This window comes from Oreochromis aureus, linkage group 19, assembly GCF_013358895.1.
Source record: "Oreochromis aureus strain Israel breed Guangdong linkage group 19, ZZ_aureus, whole genome shotgun sequence".
NCBI lineage: Eukaryota > Metazoa > Chordata > Actinopteri > Cichliformes > Cichlidae > Oreochromis > Oreochromis aureus.
The window spans coordinates 22,303,096-22,325,484 of NC_052960.1; the positions used below are offsets into that span (position 1 = coordinate 22,303,096).

At 41.9% G+C, this 22,389-nt stretch overlaps 1 protein-coding gene across 4 annotated transcripts; it reads left to right on the forward strand.

Moving 5' to 3' along the window:
- Nucleotides 1-3,826: 3,826 nt before the first annotated feature.
- cep170b (centrosomal protein 170B) lies at nt 3,827-22,385 on the forward strand. 4 transcript variants are annotated; one of them, XM_039603220.1, is made up of 19 exons: nt 3,827-4,021; nt 4,924-5,061; nt 7,486-7,575; nt 8,374-8,452; nt 9,213-9,271; nt 9,750-9,906; nt 12,611-12,739; nt 13,431-13,922; nt 14,001-14,911; nt 15,073-15,231; nt 15,660-15,798; nt 15,904-17,487; nt 18,206-18,452; nt 18,804-18,927; nt 19,396-19,506; nt 19,594-19,682; nt 20,080-20,173; nt 20,260-20,311; nt 20,417-22,385. In XM_039603220.1, exons 2-19 carry the CDS (start codon nt 4,957-4,959, stop codon nt 20,638-20,640), a joined length of 4,845 nt encoding a protein of 1,614 aa, XP_039459154.1. In that variant the 5' UTR covers nt 3,827-4,021; nt 4,924-4,956; the 3' UTR covers nt 20,641-22,385. The 4 variants fall into 4 exon arrangements, with proteins under 4 accessions (XP_039459154.1, XP_039459156.1, XP_039459155.1 ...); XM_039603222.1 differs by having other exon boundaries at nt 18,311-18,452; XM_039603221.1 differs by having other exon boundaries at nt 3,828-4,021; nt 15,073-15,192.
- Nucleotides 22,386-22,389: the final 4 nt, after the last annotated feature.

Here is a 22,389-nt window from a genome sequence, read left to right on the forward strand (position 1 = left end):
GCTTTGTGGACTCTTATTGTGAAAGGGATTTCAGGCCAAGACAGTTAAAAAGCTCAGAACTCAGTGAGATGACTGTACAGTAATATTAGACCAGATAAATTGTGCTGTGTTGTGTTGGCAACATTTATTTTTGTTGCTTAGTGGAAAAAATAAACTTTCCCACCACACTAATACTTGTTTTGGGTTCAGATTTTTTTTTTCAAGCAGATCTTGGTTGCAGTTTTTATTTTGTGTTACTGTGTTTTGTTTTGTTTTTCTTCAAAAAAAAAAAAAAATCAACTTTAGCAAATTCTGAAAGTCCATATAAATTATAACTTTCCTGTATCATTAATACTAAGTGTATCATATTTTATACATGGGTTTTTAAGACCTTTGCATCATTTCTTCTCGTGACAAATCTGAATAAATCCCACAATATATTTATAAAATGATAAATTGCACAAATACTAAGACACGTATATCAAAATCAATTTGTCTTTTTTATGTGATCAATAAACACACAGTTTTTAAAAATTGGAATTTTCTGGAATTATTATTTCATGGTTCAGGCTTTACAAGGTTAAACTATAGTTTCCCTCTTAAAATCATAATCCTACTTATCTGCAAACGTCTTGAGCCACCCTTCGTTTGTTTACATTCTCCTTTCAAAGAGCCACACTGTCTTAATTTTTAAAGTGGTCTTGAGCAATATTTCTCTGGACTTTCTGAAAGTCTTCCAAAGTTTTTCTGGCTGATTTTTTGCTCATTTTCAATTCAGTTTTGTTATTTAACACTCCCCTATGAATCATTCAAGCTTAAAAGAAGCAAAAAAAAAGATGGACCAGTGTTGTGTTTAGACATAACAGGCAATTTATCAAAGACCCAAGATAGCACAGTTTGACAGGCATAAAATTGTATTTGTGTACCAAGAAGGTAATTTCCAAAGAGAACTTGGCATATTTAGACATGGTGTGCAGTGTGTTCTTAAAATATTTTGAGGAAACTGGACAAGTGGAGGACAAAGGAAGAAATGAAAAGCCTAAAAATATATCTACAGTATTATCATGTCATTATGAAATAAGTAAAAATCCAGCAGTGAAACAGGACATGACAGATACATCTAGCCCTTCAGTTGATCCATCCACTATGGAAGGGTTGCTGACAAGAAGTCATTCTTAAGGAAGAGAAACAGGGTGTAAAGGTTCAAGTATGCCAAATTCCACGAGAACTGAAATAAAAATCAGTGACATGAAGCCTTTTTGAATGATGAATCCAAATGTTAAATTTGTGGTGCAAATCATAATTAATAAGGAGAATTTCAAGAGAGAGGTATAACGGTGTGAGTGTCTGTGGATGGGTAGTAAAAGCATATCTGGAGAGAAAAACACAGTGAGTCATGGATTGGCCTCCCCAGAGCACAGAGCTCAACATTAATGGAGCAGTGTGGGAACAGAACAAAAGGCAGCCAACACCCAAAGAAGAGCTTTGAATGTCCTCCAAGAAGCTTGGAGAACTATTTCTGAAGACTACTTAAAGAAACGATAAGAACGCTTATCTAAGAGAGTTCAGGCTGTGCTGAAAAATAGATGTGGTCGTAACAAATCCTGACTTCCAAATCTTGTTAGAGTCGTAAAACTCTGTTTTTGCTTCATACTTTATTTCAATGTGTTTGCACTTTTCAAGAAATTGCTGCATATATTTCCAATTTTTCAAAGAAAGAAAGATACGAGTGTCTGAAGACTTTTACACAGAGCTGTAAATACATTACATTTGTGAAACAAAAATACTGATTCAGCTGGAGGTGATCTGAATTACTGACATTCTGCGGTGTAGCTTTAAAAATAAGAAGTAACAAAAGCTTTAAAATAAACTGGTATGTAGTGGTAATCTGCCACTAAATAGTGAAAGAAAGAACGGATGCAGGAGTTTTGTTTGTCTAAACCTCAGTGTGATCACACCCCACAGATAAAACATGGCTAAGTGTGTGTGACAAATGTTCCAGCACTCAGCGCCTCTGACTGTGTCTTGGCCGTGTTCTCCGCCTCTGCAAGACTGCTCAGGTCCACGTCTGGAGCTCCACAGCTGGTCTGAGACGAGGAGAGATGCTCCCCCCGGGGCCTCGGGCAGATGGTACAGTCTCTGGAGCAGATGTTGACAGCCAGGGCTCACAGTCTGTCTTTTGGCCAGCTGCAATGCACAGCGTCACACACTGACTGCGAGGTCTGACCCATTGTGGAGCTCACCTGACAAAAAAAAAGTCCCTTTACCTGATTTCAACTGCATTCCCCAACCCACATGACAAAGTGTGGTGGTGATGAGGTAAATGTGGGTGAAATGCACATTCCCACATAGATTTGGTTTTCTAAGCTGTATAGACAGATAAACAATATTAAAGTGCTGACCTAACGTGAGATATGCAAAAGCAGAAAAGGTGTAACGCCAGCTGCACAGAAACAGAACCACAGTTACTGCCTGGTTCATGGGAAATTCACACTTTTTACACCATCCAGTTTCAGTTTCCATCCAGTGATGTCACCGTGAAAGTATATAATTCTCAGAGATTTGTCTCAGTGCTGACTCATGGTGTCCGTAGAAGAAAGTGGTGAATTGGTGAAAGAGCAGGTTTTAATCATAACAGAGCTGGGTGTTTTCTGTTTAGAGGGAAAGCCCTCGGAAACCGGTCAGACCTGCTGATTAAAACCTCTTTCAGGTGGAGGGCAAATTCAGCTAAACTCAACCACATTTGCCTCACAGTGAACTTAGTGTTTTGGAGCACATAATGCATGGCCAGTATATGAGAACATTGTTTTCATTGCACTCAAATGCAGCATGAATCAGTAAAATATGAATGTGTTAAAATAAACTGGATGGTGACCTTTTTTTTTTCTTACACCCAGTATAAACACAGAAAGTCATTGTGACCTTGTGGCTTCTTTGAAATTTCCTGAATGAATCTCGTGATGAAATCTTTTTTTTCTTTTCCCCGGAGCAGCTCTAGTGTAAATTGAAACTAGAGCGCCATCTAATGGGTGCAAAGCTTCTGTTTTTGGATTCATATTTTTTTATAGCCTGCCATCATCTCCAGAGTTCTGTTTCATGTGTAAAAGCGATTATCACCACCTGTTGCAAAGTTAAACGGTGTTATTTTGTGATTTTTTTTAGTTTTAATTTAACCTGGTTTCTGAGTTATCATGCGCTTTGCACACTTTTAACTAATGAGTTGATTTTAACGACGAACTCCTATTGTTCGTACTCTTAGAGGCTGTTTCTCCCAAACGCCCTAATTTCTTCTATTTAGACGGGAATGCGTTGCCAAAGTGAAACACAGGATAAACAAAGTCCAGTCGGGACATGAATAAAGCCGTAGATCGTCTATAAAAGCAGTTACTCACCAGATGGCGACTAGCGCTATGTTGTGCTGCACATGCGCATCGAAGTTCTGAATTTATTTAGCTAATAGATAACCATTTACTTACGCTACAAACAATTTCTGAAATGTATTCAGATGTTAGAGCTTTTTAACAGTATATAAAATAAATTAGGCCCATAAAAAGTCTTAGAAACCACGCAAATAAACATTACGCATTTAACAAATTCAAGGCAGCCGACATTAAAGAGAAAAATAAAATTAATAAATAAAAATGAAAATATAAAGAAGGTAGGTAGACATTTTTGATATTTAAAAAAATAGACACGACCCTTAGCTTTCAGCTTGAAGCCGCTGCCATCTTTTCTGCTCCCGGAACTCGGACAGAGTGAGAGCTCTCACTCTCCTCTACCCTCTCGGAGAGAGAGAAAAAAAACGCTTTTGATAGGGACTTGTCAAGCTACGTCAGCCCGACGGGAGAAGACGCGTTTGAGGTTTGAGTTTCGTCCGGTTGTCATTCCTGCAGGAAGGTGAGGGTGTGATCGAACTTTACCTGCCCGTTGTCACCTGGTGAGCTTGTTGTAAGTGAGTGTCGGTCGGACGTCGAATTTCCAAACTGCTGTGGGACGACAAACACTGGATTCGCTCAGGAGTAAAACAGAGAAGGCTTTAAAGGTGAGTCCTTGTTGGAGGAAAATCGTTTGGAGATAGCTTATTTCGGTCAAGCCGCTGGCTCACGAGCGTTAGCTAAACAACCTCACCGACAGACTCCGAACAGCTCTCTGTTTTATCAAAAAAAAATTCAGTGGTTTATTTACAAGAGTGTAAGCAGCTTGTAATTTAAAATATAAACACTGGCTTGTATTTTTTTGCCATTAGTGGTTAGTTGGCAAAGGTTACAGGAAGTTAAACCTGAGCTGGAAGTTTGAATTGTTAGCCATCGTCACCACCTTACTCCTCATAGGAGCCATTTGCAACAAGTTTCCCGGCATGCTTCATCAAAAAGATAAACTCTAATATCTCATATCGACTTTATTCGATTACGATATCTGCGTTTGTGACTTGTGTGAACATACTGTGCGGTGTAACCTTTCCTGACGAGTGAAAATCTAGCTATAAAAATGGGATCAGTTTTTTTTTTTATGGCATTAGCTTGGTAGTAATACAGCCAGACACAAGTGGTTGGATAAAAAGATCCTCTCATTGCAGGGAGGGTTTTTCTTTGGTTCTTTTTTAAAATGATATTTAAAATTGCTACTAGATACTAGCAAAATCTGATTAATCCCAAGAGCTTGAAAGTTCCTGCCAAAACATAGACTTCGACTTAATTAAGTGAAATTAAACAAAATATGACCAAACAAAATTGCTGGAGGAAAAAATACACAAGAAATTACAATGATTGATACTGCCTAAAAAGCTTGATATAAAATACTGACAAAAATCAATGAAATAATTATAAAGAGAATATAAATATCCTTTTAAAAGTGAAGAACAAGCATTGCAAATTTCAGATAACATTAAAGTAGCATAAAGTTTTTTGCCACCCTAGATCTATTTTGATTGTCGTCTTTTCCCAGGATGCCAAGAAGGTCCTGACTCGCAACCCCAACATGAGTGTGACATCATGGTTTCTGGTGAGCAGCTCTGGCACGCGTCACAGGCTGCCACGCGAGATGATCTTCGTCGGCCGGGACGACTGCGAGCTCATGCTCCAGGTGAGTGTCATGCAGAGTGTCGTACGTGACGTTCAGGATGCTCAGGATAAGTTGCATTACTCTGCACTGATGTCTGACAGAACAGCTGGTCACGCAAGTATGCGAAAAACCAGCGGGAGGCTTCTGGCATGCGCCCTGTGTGCATTTCTGAGTGTGTGTAACCAGGTGACCGTGTCTTCACACAAAGTTGCCCCTCACAGCCTCACAAACAATGACTTAAAAACTGAACTAAAGCATTCCCATGTGTTGTTTTTCCATGATCTGTGTGCCACAAACACAATTTCTTTGTGGTTTTTGTGTAATATTCTCCTCCCATTTTCTTCTCACTCTGTATTTAGACCAGCGAAGGAAGAATGTTGCCTCGGCAGCAGTTGTTTATACTTTCCTTAGTTTGTGCGTTATGTGCAGAAAAGCCCCGCAAACCACAGAGTTGCTCATGTCCACATTTAGGCGTCGCCGGCTCAAGGAAAAACCTCATCTTTTTTCCCAGCCTGAAATGATGCAGATATTTCTAGTGCTTGGGGCTTCTTCCTGACTTGGCACATAGCCCATTCCTGCCCTATATTGTCTTTAATGTCTTAAATGTTTTGGGTTTCTTGGGGAGTTTTTTTTTCTTTTTCTTTTTTCCCTCCCTCATTCACATTGTATCTGAAAGATTAGAAGAAGAGAATCTTGTTTGGCATGAGAGGCACAGGTCCAGCTTAAGTGAAATTTTATCAAACGGCACAATTAAGGACCTTGCCTTGAAAGTTTGGACTTTCCATGAGTACTAGTGTTTGATCAGTCTGCATCTCCATGAGAAGTAATTAGACCATACGCCCCTACAATGATACTGAGTGGCTTTTGTTTCTAATTCAGTGGCCTGTTATTGTTTCTTAAGCCAGAGATCACGTTGTTTTCCTCTGATAAGGAGTGCAAAGGGAAGCTAAGGGCTACGAGTTATGAATTCAGATCTGTTAAGCTAATCGGCAAATTGATTAACCAACACTAAAAACTTAAAGTACGTTATTTAAAAGGCGACCAATTGAGCTGATTAACACAGGCAGTGCAGACTGCCTCCGACTGCTGTTTATCCCAGTTAGGGTTTGGTTTGGAACAGTTTGTGACAAGCCCATAAATTGTCCATTGAATGACAGTGTTAATTTTGCAGACAAGTTTGGCACTCAGTGAGTTCGCTTGTGCTGAGGCCCTAATGAGGAGAGAAGAAAAAGTGAGTCAGTCTGAATCACTGGCTTAGCCTGAACTTAAATGATGAAGGCGCATTTTTGCTCTGCTTAATAGAATAGAATAGAATAGTCCTTTTATTGTCGTTGTACATGTACAACAAAATTGTGGGTACTCCACACAACTGTGTAATAGCAGATGCGTGCACAAAAACTTCAGCATTCAGGGGAGATTTTTGGTAGATTAGGGCAAACAGTTAGTTTAATTTACTGCAGAATTTAAATCTTGTTTGTTGGCGAGGGCATATTGGCACACCCAAAGAGATTTTAGCCTTTAAAAGAAAATTCCTGTTTCAATCCCATCCATCCATCTTCATATCCACTTCAGGGTTGTCATCGGTGGAGAGGTTGCCAGTCTATCACAAAACTAACACAGAAAGACCACAACTATTCACACTTGCATTCACACCTATTATCAGTTTAGACTTGCCGGTTAACTTGATCTTGTGCATGTCTGTGCACTGTGGGAGAAAGCCAAACAGACACAGGGAGAAAATGTAAACTCCACACAGAAACGCTCCAGCCTGATGGTGGACCTTCTTGGTGCGAGGCAGCACTGCTCCATCTCATGCTTGGAGTTTCCTAATGAAAATATTTGTGCACTGTCTTGTTAATTGGGATTGTATGTAAACCAGAGTAATAGACTTGTTAGGTATCAAAAATAACTACTGCGGCACAGCAGTGCAGTGCTGTTGCCTCGCAGCATAAAGGTCCCAGGTCTGCATGCTGACTGGCAGTGACCTTTTCACTGTAGAGTTGGCACATTCTCTCTGGGTACTCTGTTTTTTCCCCCCGCAGTCCAGATACATTTATGTTAGGTCGACTGCTGATTCTAACGTGGCTGTAGGTGTGAATTTGAGCATGAATGATTAGCGCTCTCTCTCTCTCTCTCTGTTAGCCATGTGATGACCTGGCAACCTGTTCAAAGTGTACACCACCTCTGAGCTTTGATAGGCTCCAGTTACCCCTCAACCCAAAACTGAATAAGCTGTTAAACTGACATAATTTCTGATAGACTCAGTGCCTATGGTGCATATAGGTAAAATTCATACTGTCGCCACCTTCCAGAATCCCAGTTGTAAGCCTGGAAAATCATACCTTGGGGTCTCAATTTAGAATCTAAATGAATGATCACAAATTTCATGTCATGTAATCAAGTTGTCAGCACATCATGGATTTTTTTTTTCCACACTTGTTTCAGTCTCGGAGTGTGGATAAACAGCATGCTGTCATCAACTATGACCCAAATACAGATGAGCACATGGTGAAGGACCTGGGCAGCTTGAACGGGGTGAGTGGGTCTGTCTTTACTTCCAAACTTTGTACTTCAGCTTGTGCAAAAAACAACAAAAAAAGTCTCTGGTATCACCGAAGGCTCGTGTTTCAACTGCAGCAAATCCCTGAGTACAAAAATGTGTGCCAGAGACGGTTGGGCAAACAGTGACCATTGGGACCCCCCCCCCCCCAAAAAAAAAAAACCATCTTTCCATCTCACTCTGTTCCCTTGTCCCTTTGCTGCTGTTGCCACTTCACTGCACCATTATCCCAATGAAATCCAGAGCTGAGCCGTGGGAGAAACCGTTCATTGTTCTCAGTGTTTCTTTTGGCCTTAGTAACTGCAGCTACACTAATCAGAGCAGAACAGTACGAGGGCCTATAACTGAAATCCTTCCCCAATTACCTTTGTTTAGTCTGTGTAGAATGAGATCTACTGTTTAGTGCACAGTGTTATCCTTGTTTCTTTACTTTTAATCATCTGAAGATAAACTGAGTAACTCCTCTAGCTGTTTGTTAGTTAAGGGAGAAGTTACAACAAATTGATGAACAAATTGCGCATGTGTTTCTTTCCACCTGGACATTAAGGCATTTTACAAAAGCTTACTGACATTGCATAACAACATAATCTCATCAGAGTTTTAACGTGTTGGTGGATTAATTTTCAATGGGGAAAGGTCCGCTGGCAAAGCACCTTACGGTATTCGAGTGCTTGGAATTAGAAGGCCTGTCACCTGTGAGTCGGCACATTTCCTTCATTAGCGAATGAACCGTGAATGTTATGAATTTTGTTTTGTTTTTTTCTGTTTTGCAGACATTTGTGAACGACCTCAGAATCCCAGACCAGACATATATCACCCTAAAGCTGTCAGATGTCATTCGCTTTGGTTATGATATCCTTTTTTTTTATACTTATGTTTTAAACTTTACTCAGTTTTTTAAAATTCTATTGGCTTAATCATCATTGGATTTGTATCATTCATACATTTATTATGTAGACTTTCTGCTTTTGGAACAGTTTATATTGGTCTCTGGTATGCAACACTGAAAAGGGCCAGGGGTCAGCAGCATTTTGTTTCTCCACCTTGGTCATTTGATCTATTGGCATGAAAATCCTGTGTGGTTTTTCAGCCAGGATAGTGAACTGTTGACCGGAAGCCGCCTGCACTCTTTGACCTCAGGAGAAAACTAATGAATGGTGAAATGTATGTTAGATAACACAAAGCAACACTGTTCAGTGTACAGATACGTTTAGACATGCTTTGTCGTTAGAGGTGAAGGGACACAGTTTCGAGAAGTAATTCACCGCTATAAGTACATTTATAGGTTTATAGGTGTGTTACGGCCCTGGGCCTTGGAGGGAGTGTGACTGCCTTTTGTGTTCATATATCTCTCGATGTTTATCTGTTGTCTCATCGGTTTTGAAGTGATAAGTTTGGTGATAGTGCTGCAAGACAGTAAACCAGTTCACTTATTTTTTTGTTATAATAAAGATTTATTTGTTTTCTTGGCACAAACGGAGAAACAAAAACATAGTATTCAAACAGAAAAAAGTAATGGTCAGTGCTCAGTATTTTCCAGTCAGCACATCTCTAATATCTAATTGTTTGAAAAGAAAAATATGTAGATTGTTTCCTTTAACTCCTTCTGTACATGTGCATGTGTATATCCTGGAAAAGAGTCAACACAAAGTCCCGGAGGAAGCGCTTAAAGTAAGTAAGAGTAAGCTGTCCGTTCCTTTTTTAGTCGTCAGTGCTCGGCTGTCTTCAGCGATAGATGTTTGCTGTAGATCCCTACTGAGAAAGACTAAATAGATTACTCCTTATTTTGTTATTAAATGATATGTTAAAATAGTCACAATCTTCCCAGACCAACTCCTACCATGACAAACTAGAGCTTAAATATCTACAAGTAATTCATTTTTTTCTTTCATATTAAATTAAATAACTTAACACTTAATGCTGAGGCTAAAAAGTCAAGTCATTTCTACATGTTTTATGATGCTAGTTACTGTAGATGAATTCAATTAAAATAAAAATGATGCATGTGTAATATTTAGAAGTTGAAGCTTGAGTCTCTGGTGGATATTCTTCCTTACAGTGTGTATATGTTAGGACAGTTACAGCTGTACTGATTGTTGGCGGAAGGTTTTTCACATCCTGCTTCCCTCCTGTCTGTGTGTGTGTGCAGCATGAGAAGTACACAAGCCAGTTGCAGCTTAGCATAAAAGCCCTGGAGGCCAAGGCAAAGGAAAAACTGCACTTCCAGCACTCAGAGAAGAGCAAAGACTCTTCATCCAATGCCAAACTCCAGGACAAAGCTGAGCGTAAAGCCCACTCCCTCACAGGTAAATAATTCTGTCCACACAGTTCATTTGTTAGCAGGAAGGTGGCAGGTTTTATGATAACAGAAGTAGATAAATTGTTCTGGGTGCATGAGAGAAACAGCTTTAAATGAAGTGGATTTGAATAGCTTGGTCCCACATACATGAGGAAGAGGAAGTCTGCTTGAGTCTCCATGTACTGCATGACTTTGGCCATAGATCCCTCGATAGGATGATGGGCTTCTCTTATTAAGAGCTTCCCTGCTGTGGGATTAGGATGCCATGTGAGTAGAGAGGCTGATGCTACAATCCTGTGGTGTCAGTAAAAAAGTAGATCTTGACATCCCAGGGTTGCCAGAGTAAGTATACATGAGTAAGGGCTTTGCAGACAAGCAGAGGGGTAAAGAGTTAAGGACAAACAGTCTTATCTCAGTCAGACATGCGTGACTGCTGACAAGAGGAGCTCTGCTGCCAAGCACCCCGATGGTGCTTCAGCCACGTGCTGTAGAATTAGAAAGGTCTGTAGGTTTTTAGTCTCAGCTTGGCACTTCTGTCCATGTAGGTGATGGTAGATCTATCACTGCTGATATTTCCAGTTCTCTCACACCCTCTTTAGTCTGACATGTACTTAGAGTAAAATAATAAATTTACTATGTGCAACAGCGGAACAGTCAGGCCACTGTTAAGTTAGGCATTTTATGAATGAAGCTTATTCACACCAATGAAACGTTTTCCAGCTGTAGTTAATCTAGGAAGCAGCAATCTTGTGCTTTCGGCTCCATAATCAGCCCTTTGAGCTTAGAAGGAAAACTACAACTGTGCCTAAAATAGGACTTTTCCAGCACATGCCTCATGTTCCTCAGAGTTTCTCATAGCTGTGTAATTGACTGCAGCAATTTGAGAAACACTTCTTTGGTTAGCTCCTTTTTTTTTTTTTAGTAAGACATGACTTTGGAGCAGAGTGTGATTATGTTGCCTGCAAGTATGAGTTCATTATTTTGATGCAAGAAACCATTCAGTGCAAACTCTATATTTACTTGTTGCTACGCAGTTACTGCCTGCACTCAAAGGAGTCTGTGCTGGTGTGAGCCAGTGAGATAATGAAAGTGTCCACTGCTGTCATGCTAAATCTACAGCCTCAGTGAGAGAAGTATGTTAGAGAAAAGGAGTACACACGTTTTAAAGTGTCACTTTCATTCATTTTGAGTTTGTTTGATGTAGGAAAGTCTCTTTGCCTCACAGAGACCGAGCTTGCATATCTCTGTTGACAAATGCTGATGCAAATGCAGTCTCTTTGGCTGAGTTTGTTTAAGGCCTTGATATGGTATTTTGCCTAGCGTGGATCAAATGTCTCATATTAGGTTTGTTTTCTTTTAATTCTGACAAGCCTTGTAGAGGGAAAAAAAAAAGACGCGTGTCTTTTTCTGTGCTCGTTTTCCCCTGCAGCTGTACAGGATGTGGAGTGACTCCAATCCTCCAGCTGTCTGCAGCACAGGACACTTCACTTGTACAGTGTGTGACTCAGTCAGGCCTACATTACTGTGCCAGGACCCAGGGCTATTTAGTATTGAGAGGAAAAAAAGAGGGCATGAAATTAACAGTTCAGCGTTCCCAGTGATTGCTCTTGTAGTGGCTTCCTTTTTCAAAGTTTCCATACATAACAAATCCAGTAAGTTATAACAATAGCTAAAACAAAAATTCACTTTTTTTTGCTTTTCAACTACCTCCAAACACAGTACTTAATGTCCCTAATAACTGCCACCTTTATTTTGGGAGATTATGTCCCGTCTTTGATGTACCTCTGTGTCTGTGCACAGTTTGAGATGCCTTTGCTGTTTAATCAAATAATACGCTTAGCATAACCTTGCTCTGTGTACTGAAGCTGTTACACTCGCCCACGTTTTCTTTAGCTAAAAGGGGAAGATTAAATAAGTGGAAAGGAATCTGTAACGTGCCCGTCTGCCTCTTCGGTCACTGTGTTGATGTCTTATTGTGTGTGTCCAAGGCAACAGTGGCCAAGTGCTGCTGATACTTGGGATTGTGCAGCCACATTAAACTCAAAAGAGCTTGTTTATCCTATTTATCAGGCCAAACGGCGGCTTCTAGATGATCTGATTAGTAGAGGCTGGCTGGCATGTGTGGAACAGTATGCCAGGTTATATGGCAAGTCTTGCTAAACACATATCATCAGCAAATTTAGCCAAGGTAACTGGTCTCAAATTTAAGAGAATATATACAGAGACCACTGTATGCAAAAAGCCTTTGCATGCTCTGGTTATTCTATATCCTGGACTGATTTCTTCTATTTTTCCTTTAAAGATTAGGATTAGCTGTGCTGTCCTCACATGAGGAGGATTATGTTTTGGTGGTTTGCTGATACATCTGGCATCACAGTTTGACCCCCCCCCACCCCCACTACACTCTCTGTGTCATGGGAATGTGTGGGAGCTCTGAAACATCCAAAGGCCACTTGCAGTGTAAGGCTTTGTTTCTGAGCTCCAGCATTGTGTAACTTTTTATTGTTGCAACATCAAACCCAGACAAAACACTGTTTTGTCATGTGACTAACAAACTTATTGGATTATAAAACCAAGCAGTGGTTTAAATTCACGTCTTTGTTGGCTCTTTCTTTGTTCCTACCATTCCTCCCTGCACCTTTAGTATATTATGTACCTGATTGTGTTTGTTGGTCTGTGTTTGTGTCTGTCTGTGGGCTTTTTCCTGCTAGCCTCCACAGATTCTCCGATATCCAAGCCCACGCCTCTGTATGGCCAGCCTTCCTGGTGGGGAGAAGATGAGGACCCGACCAACAAAAAGGAGAGCAGAGGTGGAAAATTTCCAGAGAAGGAATCTCCAGGTCAGTGAATCTGTCTTATATTTCTACATGCAATCACTTTCATTTGGTGTATGCGTTCAGAAGTGTTTGTCTTTACAAGCAAAATGTATTTTATGTTAGTGATTTAATTGCATTTATTGGATATTCCCATGTTTGTGAATTAGATTTAAAGTTGCCTTTTTTTGTGGCACTTCTATTTGATGTTCTCTGTGGGTCACTGAGAGGTAGATGGTGTTAAGCCCAAGGCAGGTCCCTGGCTGTCAGTTGTGGACTGATAGCCAGGCCAAACCATGCCAGGCCAGTGGGCAGTGCCTGTCTGCCTCATGATGGATTATGACCATCTAAGCCGATGAAGGGGGGAGGGATGGTGATTGTTCTCCTCACGTTGCCCAGACAAACCGATTATTCCCCCTCAACTACCCTCCACTGGACTCTGAACTCCTAAAGTGGTATTTGGCCACACCCAGCTGGCATCCAAAGACCAATCACATGATTTGTTTCCCCAGCCAATCGTCTGGAACCTTCATGTTATTTATGGCTCTTATTTTCAGGAAATGTTTAGTGGTTATGCTTTAAGAGATTTACATAAATTGGAGTTCCTTTAACTTTGAGTTACTTTGATATAAGTGTGACATTTCTAATATTCAGCACACTAAAAGCTTTTTGTGTAGTTTAAGTATTTATAATCGCCTCATCTCTTTATTGACAACAGAACCTGCTAAAGATGTATCCACATATGAGAGCAACGGCTCTCTGCCAGACAGTCAGGCTAAGGCCACCTTCTCCTACTGTCGGGAGCCCAGTTACTTTGAGATCCCAACAAAGGAGTTCCAGCAGCGTCCTACCAAGAAACCAGAGTTGCAGGTTCATGAAGTTCCAACAAAAGACACAGCAGATCCCTCTGACTGCATCTCCTCCACCCCCACACCCCCTGTGGTTCAAAGCCACGCGTCCTTTACCATCGAATTTGATGAATGCACGCCAGGTAAAATGAAAATCAAGGACCATGTGACCAAGTTTTCTTTCCGTCAGCGTAAGCAACCTTCCACTGAGGTTGCTAGCACACCTACTGAGGTGATGTCAGCACAGAGTAAAGTTGCTGACTGGCTCGTCCAAAGCAGCGCGAGCATGATGGGAAAGAGGTCGCAAGATGAAGATGTGTGCAGCACAAACAGCGACCCATCTCTTCTGAAGACCACCAAGAGTGAGTCTCTTATACACTATCTGTTTACTCTCGCTTTAGATGGAATACTGTGTTAACTTGTTCTCCTTCCATCAATAGCAAACTACCATGAAGATGGTTCTCAAAGTGATTCGGGGCACCCAGCACTCAATGGGAATAACTTTCTCCGGTCAGAACATCAGGATTCTCCACAAGCCTTGAGAGCTTCACCACCACAGCGATTTCTCTCCCCTGACTCAGTAGAGCCTGTGTCTGGCTCTCCACCGGAGTCTCAGTCCCTTTCCAGTCTTGCTGAGCCCCACCAAGCCTTTGTGATTGAATTCTTTGACGACAACCAGAGAAAGAAGCGTTCCCAGTCCATCAATATCATGGCCCCACCAGAACCCTCCAGTCTCAGGCCACAGTTGGAGAAAGTAAAGAAAAGCTCAAGTCCGACTGGGGAGAGACAAGTCACACCTCCGTCTTCCACAACTACTCCGCCAACCCAACGGTACACTATCCCCCTGAAGGGCCCTGCTTCTACGGGCCCCCAAAGAGCTGGCTCTCTACGAAGGGAAAAGACTGAAGAACGGATCAGCGCCAGCGTTTCTGCCCGCTCATCCTCATCTGTGTCTGCAAGACCGTTTAGCAGCGTGGGCCGCAAATCTAAACTCACCCAGGAGTTTACTGCTGAATTACTGAGACAAGCAAAGGAGATCTCTTCTGCCACCTGGGAGAGAAATACTACAGCATCTAAAGCAGGGTCAGGGCTGGCATCACAGTCTGACCAAATTACCACTAGCCCTCCTCAGCCTGACGCTCATTTCCAGCCTCAAACTTCCTCGCCAATTCATAAACCTGTCCCCCTCAAGGCTCCTGTTATGCCCCCAGCATCTCAAAGTTTTGAAGTTAAGAGCCCCACAGGCCCCAGAAATGAAGAGGAGGACAGTCTAAGTGATGCAGGAACCTACACAATTGAAACAGATGTTCAAGATAAGGAGCTGGAAGAGGCACGGAGCAAGATTGACCAGGCAAGTTGTTCCATGTATGCTCGTTTTAAAGGAAATAAGGTGGCTTTGCTAATCACTGGTCTCCTTGTGTTTCTTGGAGTGAAGTCCTGAGCCATGAACATTAGCAGTCCCGCTTTGCCCATCTGTGCACTTATCTACTTGCAATGCTTTGTTCCTGACAGGTGTTTGGTGTCGTTGACAGCCCAGAGCAAACGAACCTGAGTGAAGCAGAAACACCGTCAGCATTTAGGCCTGTTATTGTTCAGGGCAGGGAGCAGCATAGTCAGAAAAGTTGTGGGGAGGTGAGGCCAGCTCCAGAGCAGGGACAGAGTCTGGTGAAGGTAAACTTTCCTGCTCAGGGTGGAATGATGAATGGCTAGATAATTGATCATTTTAATGTAATAATGATTATTTTCAGTCGGTAAGGCTGAAGTGTCTGATTGCACCAATCGGGATGTAGTGCTTCCTTGATTTGCCTTCTTGGTATTTGCTCTTTTTTCGGTGTCTCTCTTTTGATTTGTGCACTTGCCTCTTCTTTGCACACAGGCTCTGGGTTCATGATTGTTCGGGTTTTTCTTTTCTAACCAAATAAAAGAAAACAGAAAACCAAACCACGTGTTTAATACAACATGTTAGGGTTCAAGTGCATACAACACTTGAAACAGATTGCTCTTTTGGAATTTATAGTAACTGGAACTAAGGGAATCATATTTTTAACAGTTTTGTTATTTTTAACAGTAATGAATAACTTGTATGTTATCTTTTACAGGTTCAGTCAGGAGGTGCAGTCTTACAGGGGGCTCCTAAGTGGATGTCTTGCTGGGCCAGCTTGGCAGACAGCTATGCAGAATCTAGGCCTTCGTCCGGCCTCTTTGACATCCATTCCCAGATGGGACTGTCAGAAGGGGGTAAGCCACCTAACCAGACAATGATAATGAGACACCCTGATGAATATGAATGATATTCAGCTTCATCGTCTGTGGTTAATATGCATTAAAACTGTTCCACTTCAGCACGAGGCACAATCGTCCACAAGGCTACGCTCAGCCAAAGCCAAGAACGAGTTCAGCGCGGCCTGCGGCTGACATCACCGGGGGAGAAGAGTGACATTCCAGCTCCCAGCATTCATGTTCATTATGACCCAAATTCAACATTTGATGTTGAAGATAATAGCTTGGGGGTCCCTGGCGCTCAAGACGGCATTCACAGGTTAACTGTGCAGGACGATGTAGAGCCTGACAGCCTGAGTGATGCCAGCAAGTCAGATGATGGATCTATTGTAGAGCAGAAGAGGAGGCCTCTGTCAGACCAAGAAGAAAAGCAAAATGGAGACAAGCGCACGCTCCCGGCCAAGTCTACATCTTTTTACATTGGGTCAGAGGAGGAGGTGGTGCCCAAAGCTAGCACTCCTAAGGCTGAGAGAAAACAGGTGACCAAAACCTTTTCAACAGCCACTCTGACCAAACTGAGAGGCAGTCAGGAGTCTGCAAGAGTCAAACCTGTTGTATCAGCTCCTGTACTGAGCCAGGCGACACAGAGGCCAGAGGGTAAAGAAGCATCCCCGTTAATCAGACAGGAGAGCTTCACGAAGGAGCGACCTAGCAGCACCAGGTTGCCTAACATCTCTAGCCAGCCTGCTCAAAGAGATCTAAACCCCGAATTACTGCAGAGAGCTAACAGTCAGGACACGCATTCGTTTCTCAAAGAGACTGAAGATGTTCTGGCTGTACTGGAAGCTAAACTCCAAGCAGGACAAACCAACACTCCATCTCCTGTTATGGACTCTCTTTCTGGGGAGTCTGATGTGGATACCTCCAGCACAGTCAGCCAACACAGCAGTAAGACAAAGCCAAGCACACTAACAAAAAAAGTATCGGTCAGTGGCCTCCAGAGAGATAGGTCTTCAGCTAGCCTAACTAGTCAGGATTCGACTCAGCAGTCCTCAGAAAAGCACCGTACTCAGGAAGCAGAAAGGAGCAACAGGACTGAACCTCTGAGGAGGCCAGTTGGACTCAGACGCAGTGTGGGAAAACGTGGTTCCACAGACCTAAGTGATGACCATCAGAGCTTACCGTACTCTGATCAGGAGTCAAACAGCAAACAAACACGCAAATACATAATTCCCCTTCAGAAGGAGGAGACCAAGAGCTCCAGAGTGTCCCAGGCGCTGAGTCGTGCCAACAGTCTATCAGCCCCAAGACCCACCAGGACTTCCATGCTGCGCCGGGCTCGCCTCGGAGAGGCCTCAGACAACGAGGGGACAGAGACTGATAAGCTGTACCAGGAGGCCAACAACACCCCAGCTAAGCAGCCCCAGGAAGCCAAGAAACTCTCCAGGCTGGATATGCTGGCCATGCCTCGGAAACGGACAAGCTCATTTAACACACCCAGTGACAACGAGGCCTCTTCCACCCCACAGTGGACAGGCAGAAGCACAGGATTTTCCAACCGCAGCGCAGAGCTGGGTGTCAGCTCCACTCGTAGGGCCTCTGGTCCAGGGCCAAAGCCGGGAGAAAGGCCGCAGAAGGCAGCACTCAACAGAACTCCAATCACTCGTGTACGCTCTAGCAGTGCCAAATATGCCAGCAGCACAGCAAGTAAGTATAGTACCGGCACTTACACACCATCTGTTCTTATATGTTTAGCCTTGTCTGCCATAAAAATGAACTCAGATTTAGCATTGTGGGAATGACATGCCTGCGGTGTGTGTCAGACATGACAGTGAATTGGTCTGAAGCCTTTATAAGTCTCAGTTAATATAACTGATTTCTCAGTTCTGCAATTAAGAACTTTCTCATCAAACAACAGCTATGTGTGAAGGAAACTAACACTAATACTAATATTAATTCTCCAATATTCAATATCTTTCATCTGCACAGTGTACACTCATTGAAGTGAAGGCTGTATTGCCGTTTTTATATGCAGCCATGCTTTGAGAGTGTATTACTGGTCATGACTTAACGCAATATGTTTCACATTACAAATCAACTTTTATTTTTTAAACTCATTTATTCCTATCTGTACTCAGCTGCTGTACTGTGGAAGTCTAGTGTTCATTTGAGTTTGGTTCAGACCCCCTTAAAAACAACAACAGTAAATTGTTGGAAAGTCATGAAGTCTTCCACAGCATCATGTCTGTCTCTTGTTCGGGGAAATGTTTTGGGGGTTTCTATTAAAATACTCAGTGGTGTCTTTTTCTTTGTTGTTTTTTTTTTTCTTAGTGGTCTTCTTTCATGGCATCTCTTTCTCTCTCTCCTGTTTTTCCAACTTGTCTGTCCTCATCTTCCAAAACTCTAACCAATTCACAACACCAAGGCTCTAGGAGACGACAGAAAGGCTCTGACTATACCTCTACCTCAGATGAGGAGTACGACTCAAACCAGAGCACTCCTAAACACAAACGCTCCCAACCTTCCTCAGCTTCTCATAGCCCACGCAATCCGGTTCGGCCGCAGCCGATCGTGGCCCTGCGTCCAAAACACCGCGGCAGAGACTCTGAAGAAGAGACCAACGAGGGAGATGCCTTCCAGAATTGGTCCACACACAGTGCTGAGATTGCACGGTAAGAAATATGACAGGCTGGGCGTTTCTGGTGTGGATACTTGAGTTTTCCAGCCTTACTGACAACAAAACTGGTTTTACGCAAACAGTTTTAAGCATTTTTATTTAGTTAGTTAAGGGTTGTGTAACAAGGAGTCCAAAATCACAGTAGATAAGGTGATGATGATTTTTATCTGCTCAAATGGTTAATTTACTTCACTGCAACAGTAAACTTGAATATATTTTGTTTGATATTTCCTTTAATTTCTTGCAAAAATATTTGCATTGACTTTGTTGTAGAGAATTGTTTTAAAAGTAGAAATACTTAAATTCAATACAATATGGATTTTTTTTTTTTTAAATGTATATAAAGGTTGAGTCAAGATCTGGCCAAAGACTTGGCAATATTAGCCAGAGAGATCCACGATGTAGCGGGTGATGGTGAGCCCGGAGAGGAGTGCAATGCACCAGGCTCCACGGCGGCTTCTTATGAACAGGTACCGTTGTTACCTTAAACTTCAAGTGAATGAGTGAGGGCATTTTTGACTGCAGCCATGTGTTAACATGTGCTGTTATGATGTTTTTAAATGTAAAGCCGTTTCCTGCTATGAATTTGTCTACCTCTCTTACAGCTTTGGTATTTGTTTAAAAGGAATTTGCTCATAATTGAAAATTATATGGGACCATTTATGACTTAAACATTGTTTTTGTGGTTTTCCACCACATTTTAATATTTTACAGTGAATCATAGCTCATAGACCGATATTAGCTCAAAGTGACGATGAAAGAGCTCAGATGAAGATGATTCTAGTAAGCTCTTTTTTTGATAAAATAAAGGAAAACCATACTTACACTAAGTCTTCTAATGCGTTTACCTGCCATGGATACAGGGAGACATGAATAGAACTATTTAAAAAACAAAAAAACAAAAACATATTTCTTTATTTCATCTTTTTCTTGATCAGCATGTTTCAGAGGCTAACAGCCACCAGAAAGTCCCCCCAAGTTCTGCACCATCAGGGGAAGCTGAGCAGAGCTGGAGTGACCATGAACAGAACTCCAGGAGCAGAGAAGAGGTCAGACATGATCGGTTGCTTCTCCTTTAGATATCCTGTAAGGAGAGCTCTTTTATTAAAGTGTTTTATTTTTTTTCCCCCCATTAGGGCGTTGTGGACACTGCTATGCTGAATCCGGTGTCTCAGGTCATAATTGCTATCAGAGAGAACACGGAGCAGCTCGCTGACAAAATGAAGTAAGATACTAAGAAGAGCAGACACCACGAACACTTAAACTCCTCTCTTTCCATTCCTGATCTGGCTTTGATGAAAAACTTTATTGATCCTGTCTGACAGCCAGACTGCAGTGAGCATCAGCTCTAATTTAATTACTGTAACTTAGTGAGTCAGCTCACAGACAGATTGGCGGACATTATGGAACCGAGAGCAGAGATCTAATCTAAGTAAATGAGACACAGATGAAAAAACTGTTTCCACTGTTACATGCAGCTTCAGGTTGTCTTTTCCTGGTCTTTATTTGGTAATGTTTCAGACGTTAAACGAAAGTTATGGCTTACTTTTGCTGTGATAAATTCTGCAAAATGATCGGTGTCAGAGAGCAGAACGTTGACTGAAAGACACCTCTGCACACAGGGTAATGTTCCAGGACAGAGTGGATATCTGGGAAGAAATTGAGGCCAAGGTCAATTCTGAAAATAATGTCCCATTTGCAAAAACATCCAACAAGGTTAGTGTGCTTTTGGTTAAATGACAGGATAAACATATGCTTCTAAATACTGCATGTTTGAGCTAAGTTAGACGTCTGTGTTTCAGGAAATCACATCTATCTTGAAAGAACTCAGGAGAGTTCAGGGACAACTCGAAGGTGAGTCATTCGGACCCTTTAGAAACTATTTAAATGGAAATAATTTTAAAATAGATTTTCTTGTGGCTGATGACTAATTTCAAATTTTTAAAAAAAAATATTTAGTCATTAACACAGTCATGGAGCCCAGCTGGCAGCCTGGAGCTACCAAGACCTCAGCCACTGCAGTCTCCTCCTCATCTGGAGTTCAGACTAGCAAGCATTCTTCCTCACGAGACTGGAGAACGGTGCACTCCATTTTCAAACGTGGCGGTGGCCCGAGGCCCAGCGAGAGGGTCAGGAGAGCGGCTGCGACCCCGGACGATGTCAGAGAGGGGTATTTAGTCTGAGATCTGGCACAAACACGCAGGTCCAGACAGTCCACTCCAAACAGCCAGGTGCCAGACCTCTGTGTGCACAAAGGAAATACAAAGGAGGGAAGTGAGACTTTGTTCACAGAAGTGCATCCTCCTGCACACGCAAACATACACACTACTGCACTATAAGCACACCTCACACTGACCTGTGTCAGGATGTAACACACTGAGAGAGACCATAAAGCTATACTTGATTCTGTGTGTTACAGATCATCGTCATTATTTGCCAGTGTTGTGATCACCAGCACTTTTTTTTCTTTAATAAAAGCTCATCATAATTAGCTGCCCAGAGAAAAACAAGCCTGAACGTAATCATCCCAGGGAAGTCTTCAGATACATCAAACATGTGTGTTTAGTGACAAATCATTATTGAGGAATTGTTTTATTTTTTTAATAGAAAGAACTAAAGTTAATACTCGCAGATGCTGATATGCTGTGTACTCCATCCTCAGTAACTCCCCGTGCTTATTGTTTTTTGTTTACCTCCTTCCTCTTTGTGGAGTAGAATGGAAAATGTATTTTTTAGGGGATTTTTTTTCTGAGACACTGTGGTATTTTGTAACTGACACAGCACGACTGTAGGTGCGAGTTTGTCGCCTTTTGTGCCAGAATAGTTTGTTAGTATTACGCAATCGCTACAAGCCAATTTTGTGTGCATGCTGGTACTATTTCCCTCGTCGGAACTACACTTTTGTCCAACAGAGGGTGAAAAAATCCACTTCAGGAATGTGCAATCTAAATGGAGGAATGGGTGTGCTCTATAAGTAAATCAGCAAGCAATCACAAACTCTAAGTGGCTGCAGCTTTAGAGTATTCCCGGCCCTTGGAACTTTTGTAAAATTTCTTATTTTTATATTTGTGTCAAACACATTTGGGAGCTTTGGATTGTTTTCCACACCTCGAGCAAAATTTGTCTCCAAGGTTTGTCCAAAGACGAACACGACACGATTTCAAGGACGAGAAATGTGTCGTCTTTATCTGTGTTTCTGCACAACACCTCGGCCCCTCGAGTCGTGAGAGATGTAATGTTATTTATGACCAAGTAAATTGTATGAAATTGTTAAAAAATCTTTGATGATAGCAGCTGATTTGTTAATGTGTGTGTAAATGTCTAAAGATTGTCTACACGTCCTACAGGTTACCTCTCAATCTCTTCTTTTTGCACTAAGGTAGTACAGCATCATCCCTCTTTAAGCCGATACGCTGCAAACTGAAAGCTTTGACTCTCCCGTGAAAGATTGTAAGAATCTGATGCTGACACAGGAGGCCGAAGCAGGGAACTCCGGCAAGCTTCTCAGTTTCCCTCTTCCTAGTCTTGACCATGCATGTGATTGTAACTGGGAAGTACCTACAAAAGTGCCACATTAGCTGCATGGGATAAAGTTTCATGCGGACGAGTACAGTGGTTGTTTACAGACTCCAGCAAAATTTGAATGTTCTTCTTCTTCTTCTTCTTCTTTTCATTCTCAACCTGTTGCTGCTATTCATCTTCTGTGGGATAGTATTTCCACTTAGCTTTAGTCCAACACGGTCCGCTGAAGATTTAAAATGTGTGTATCAAATTTCTGTCCCCTGTTTTGGATCTTCAGTTTCTGTTTCCATTCCTTCCCTACCCAAATGATTTGGTTGTAATTTGATAGCTGTTATTTATGTTTGGTTATTTGTGTAAGGTGTCAGATGATATGTTTTTTTCAAATAAATGTGATTAGTAAACCTGTTTTG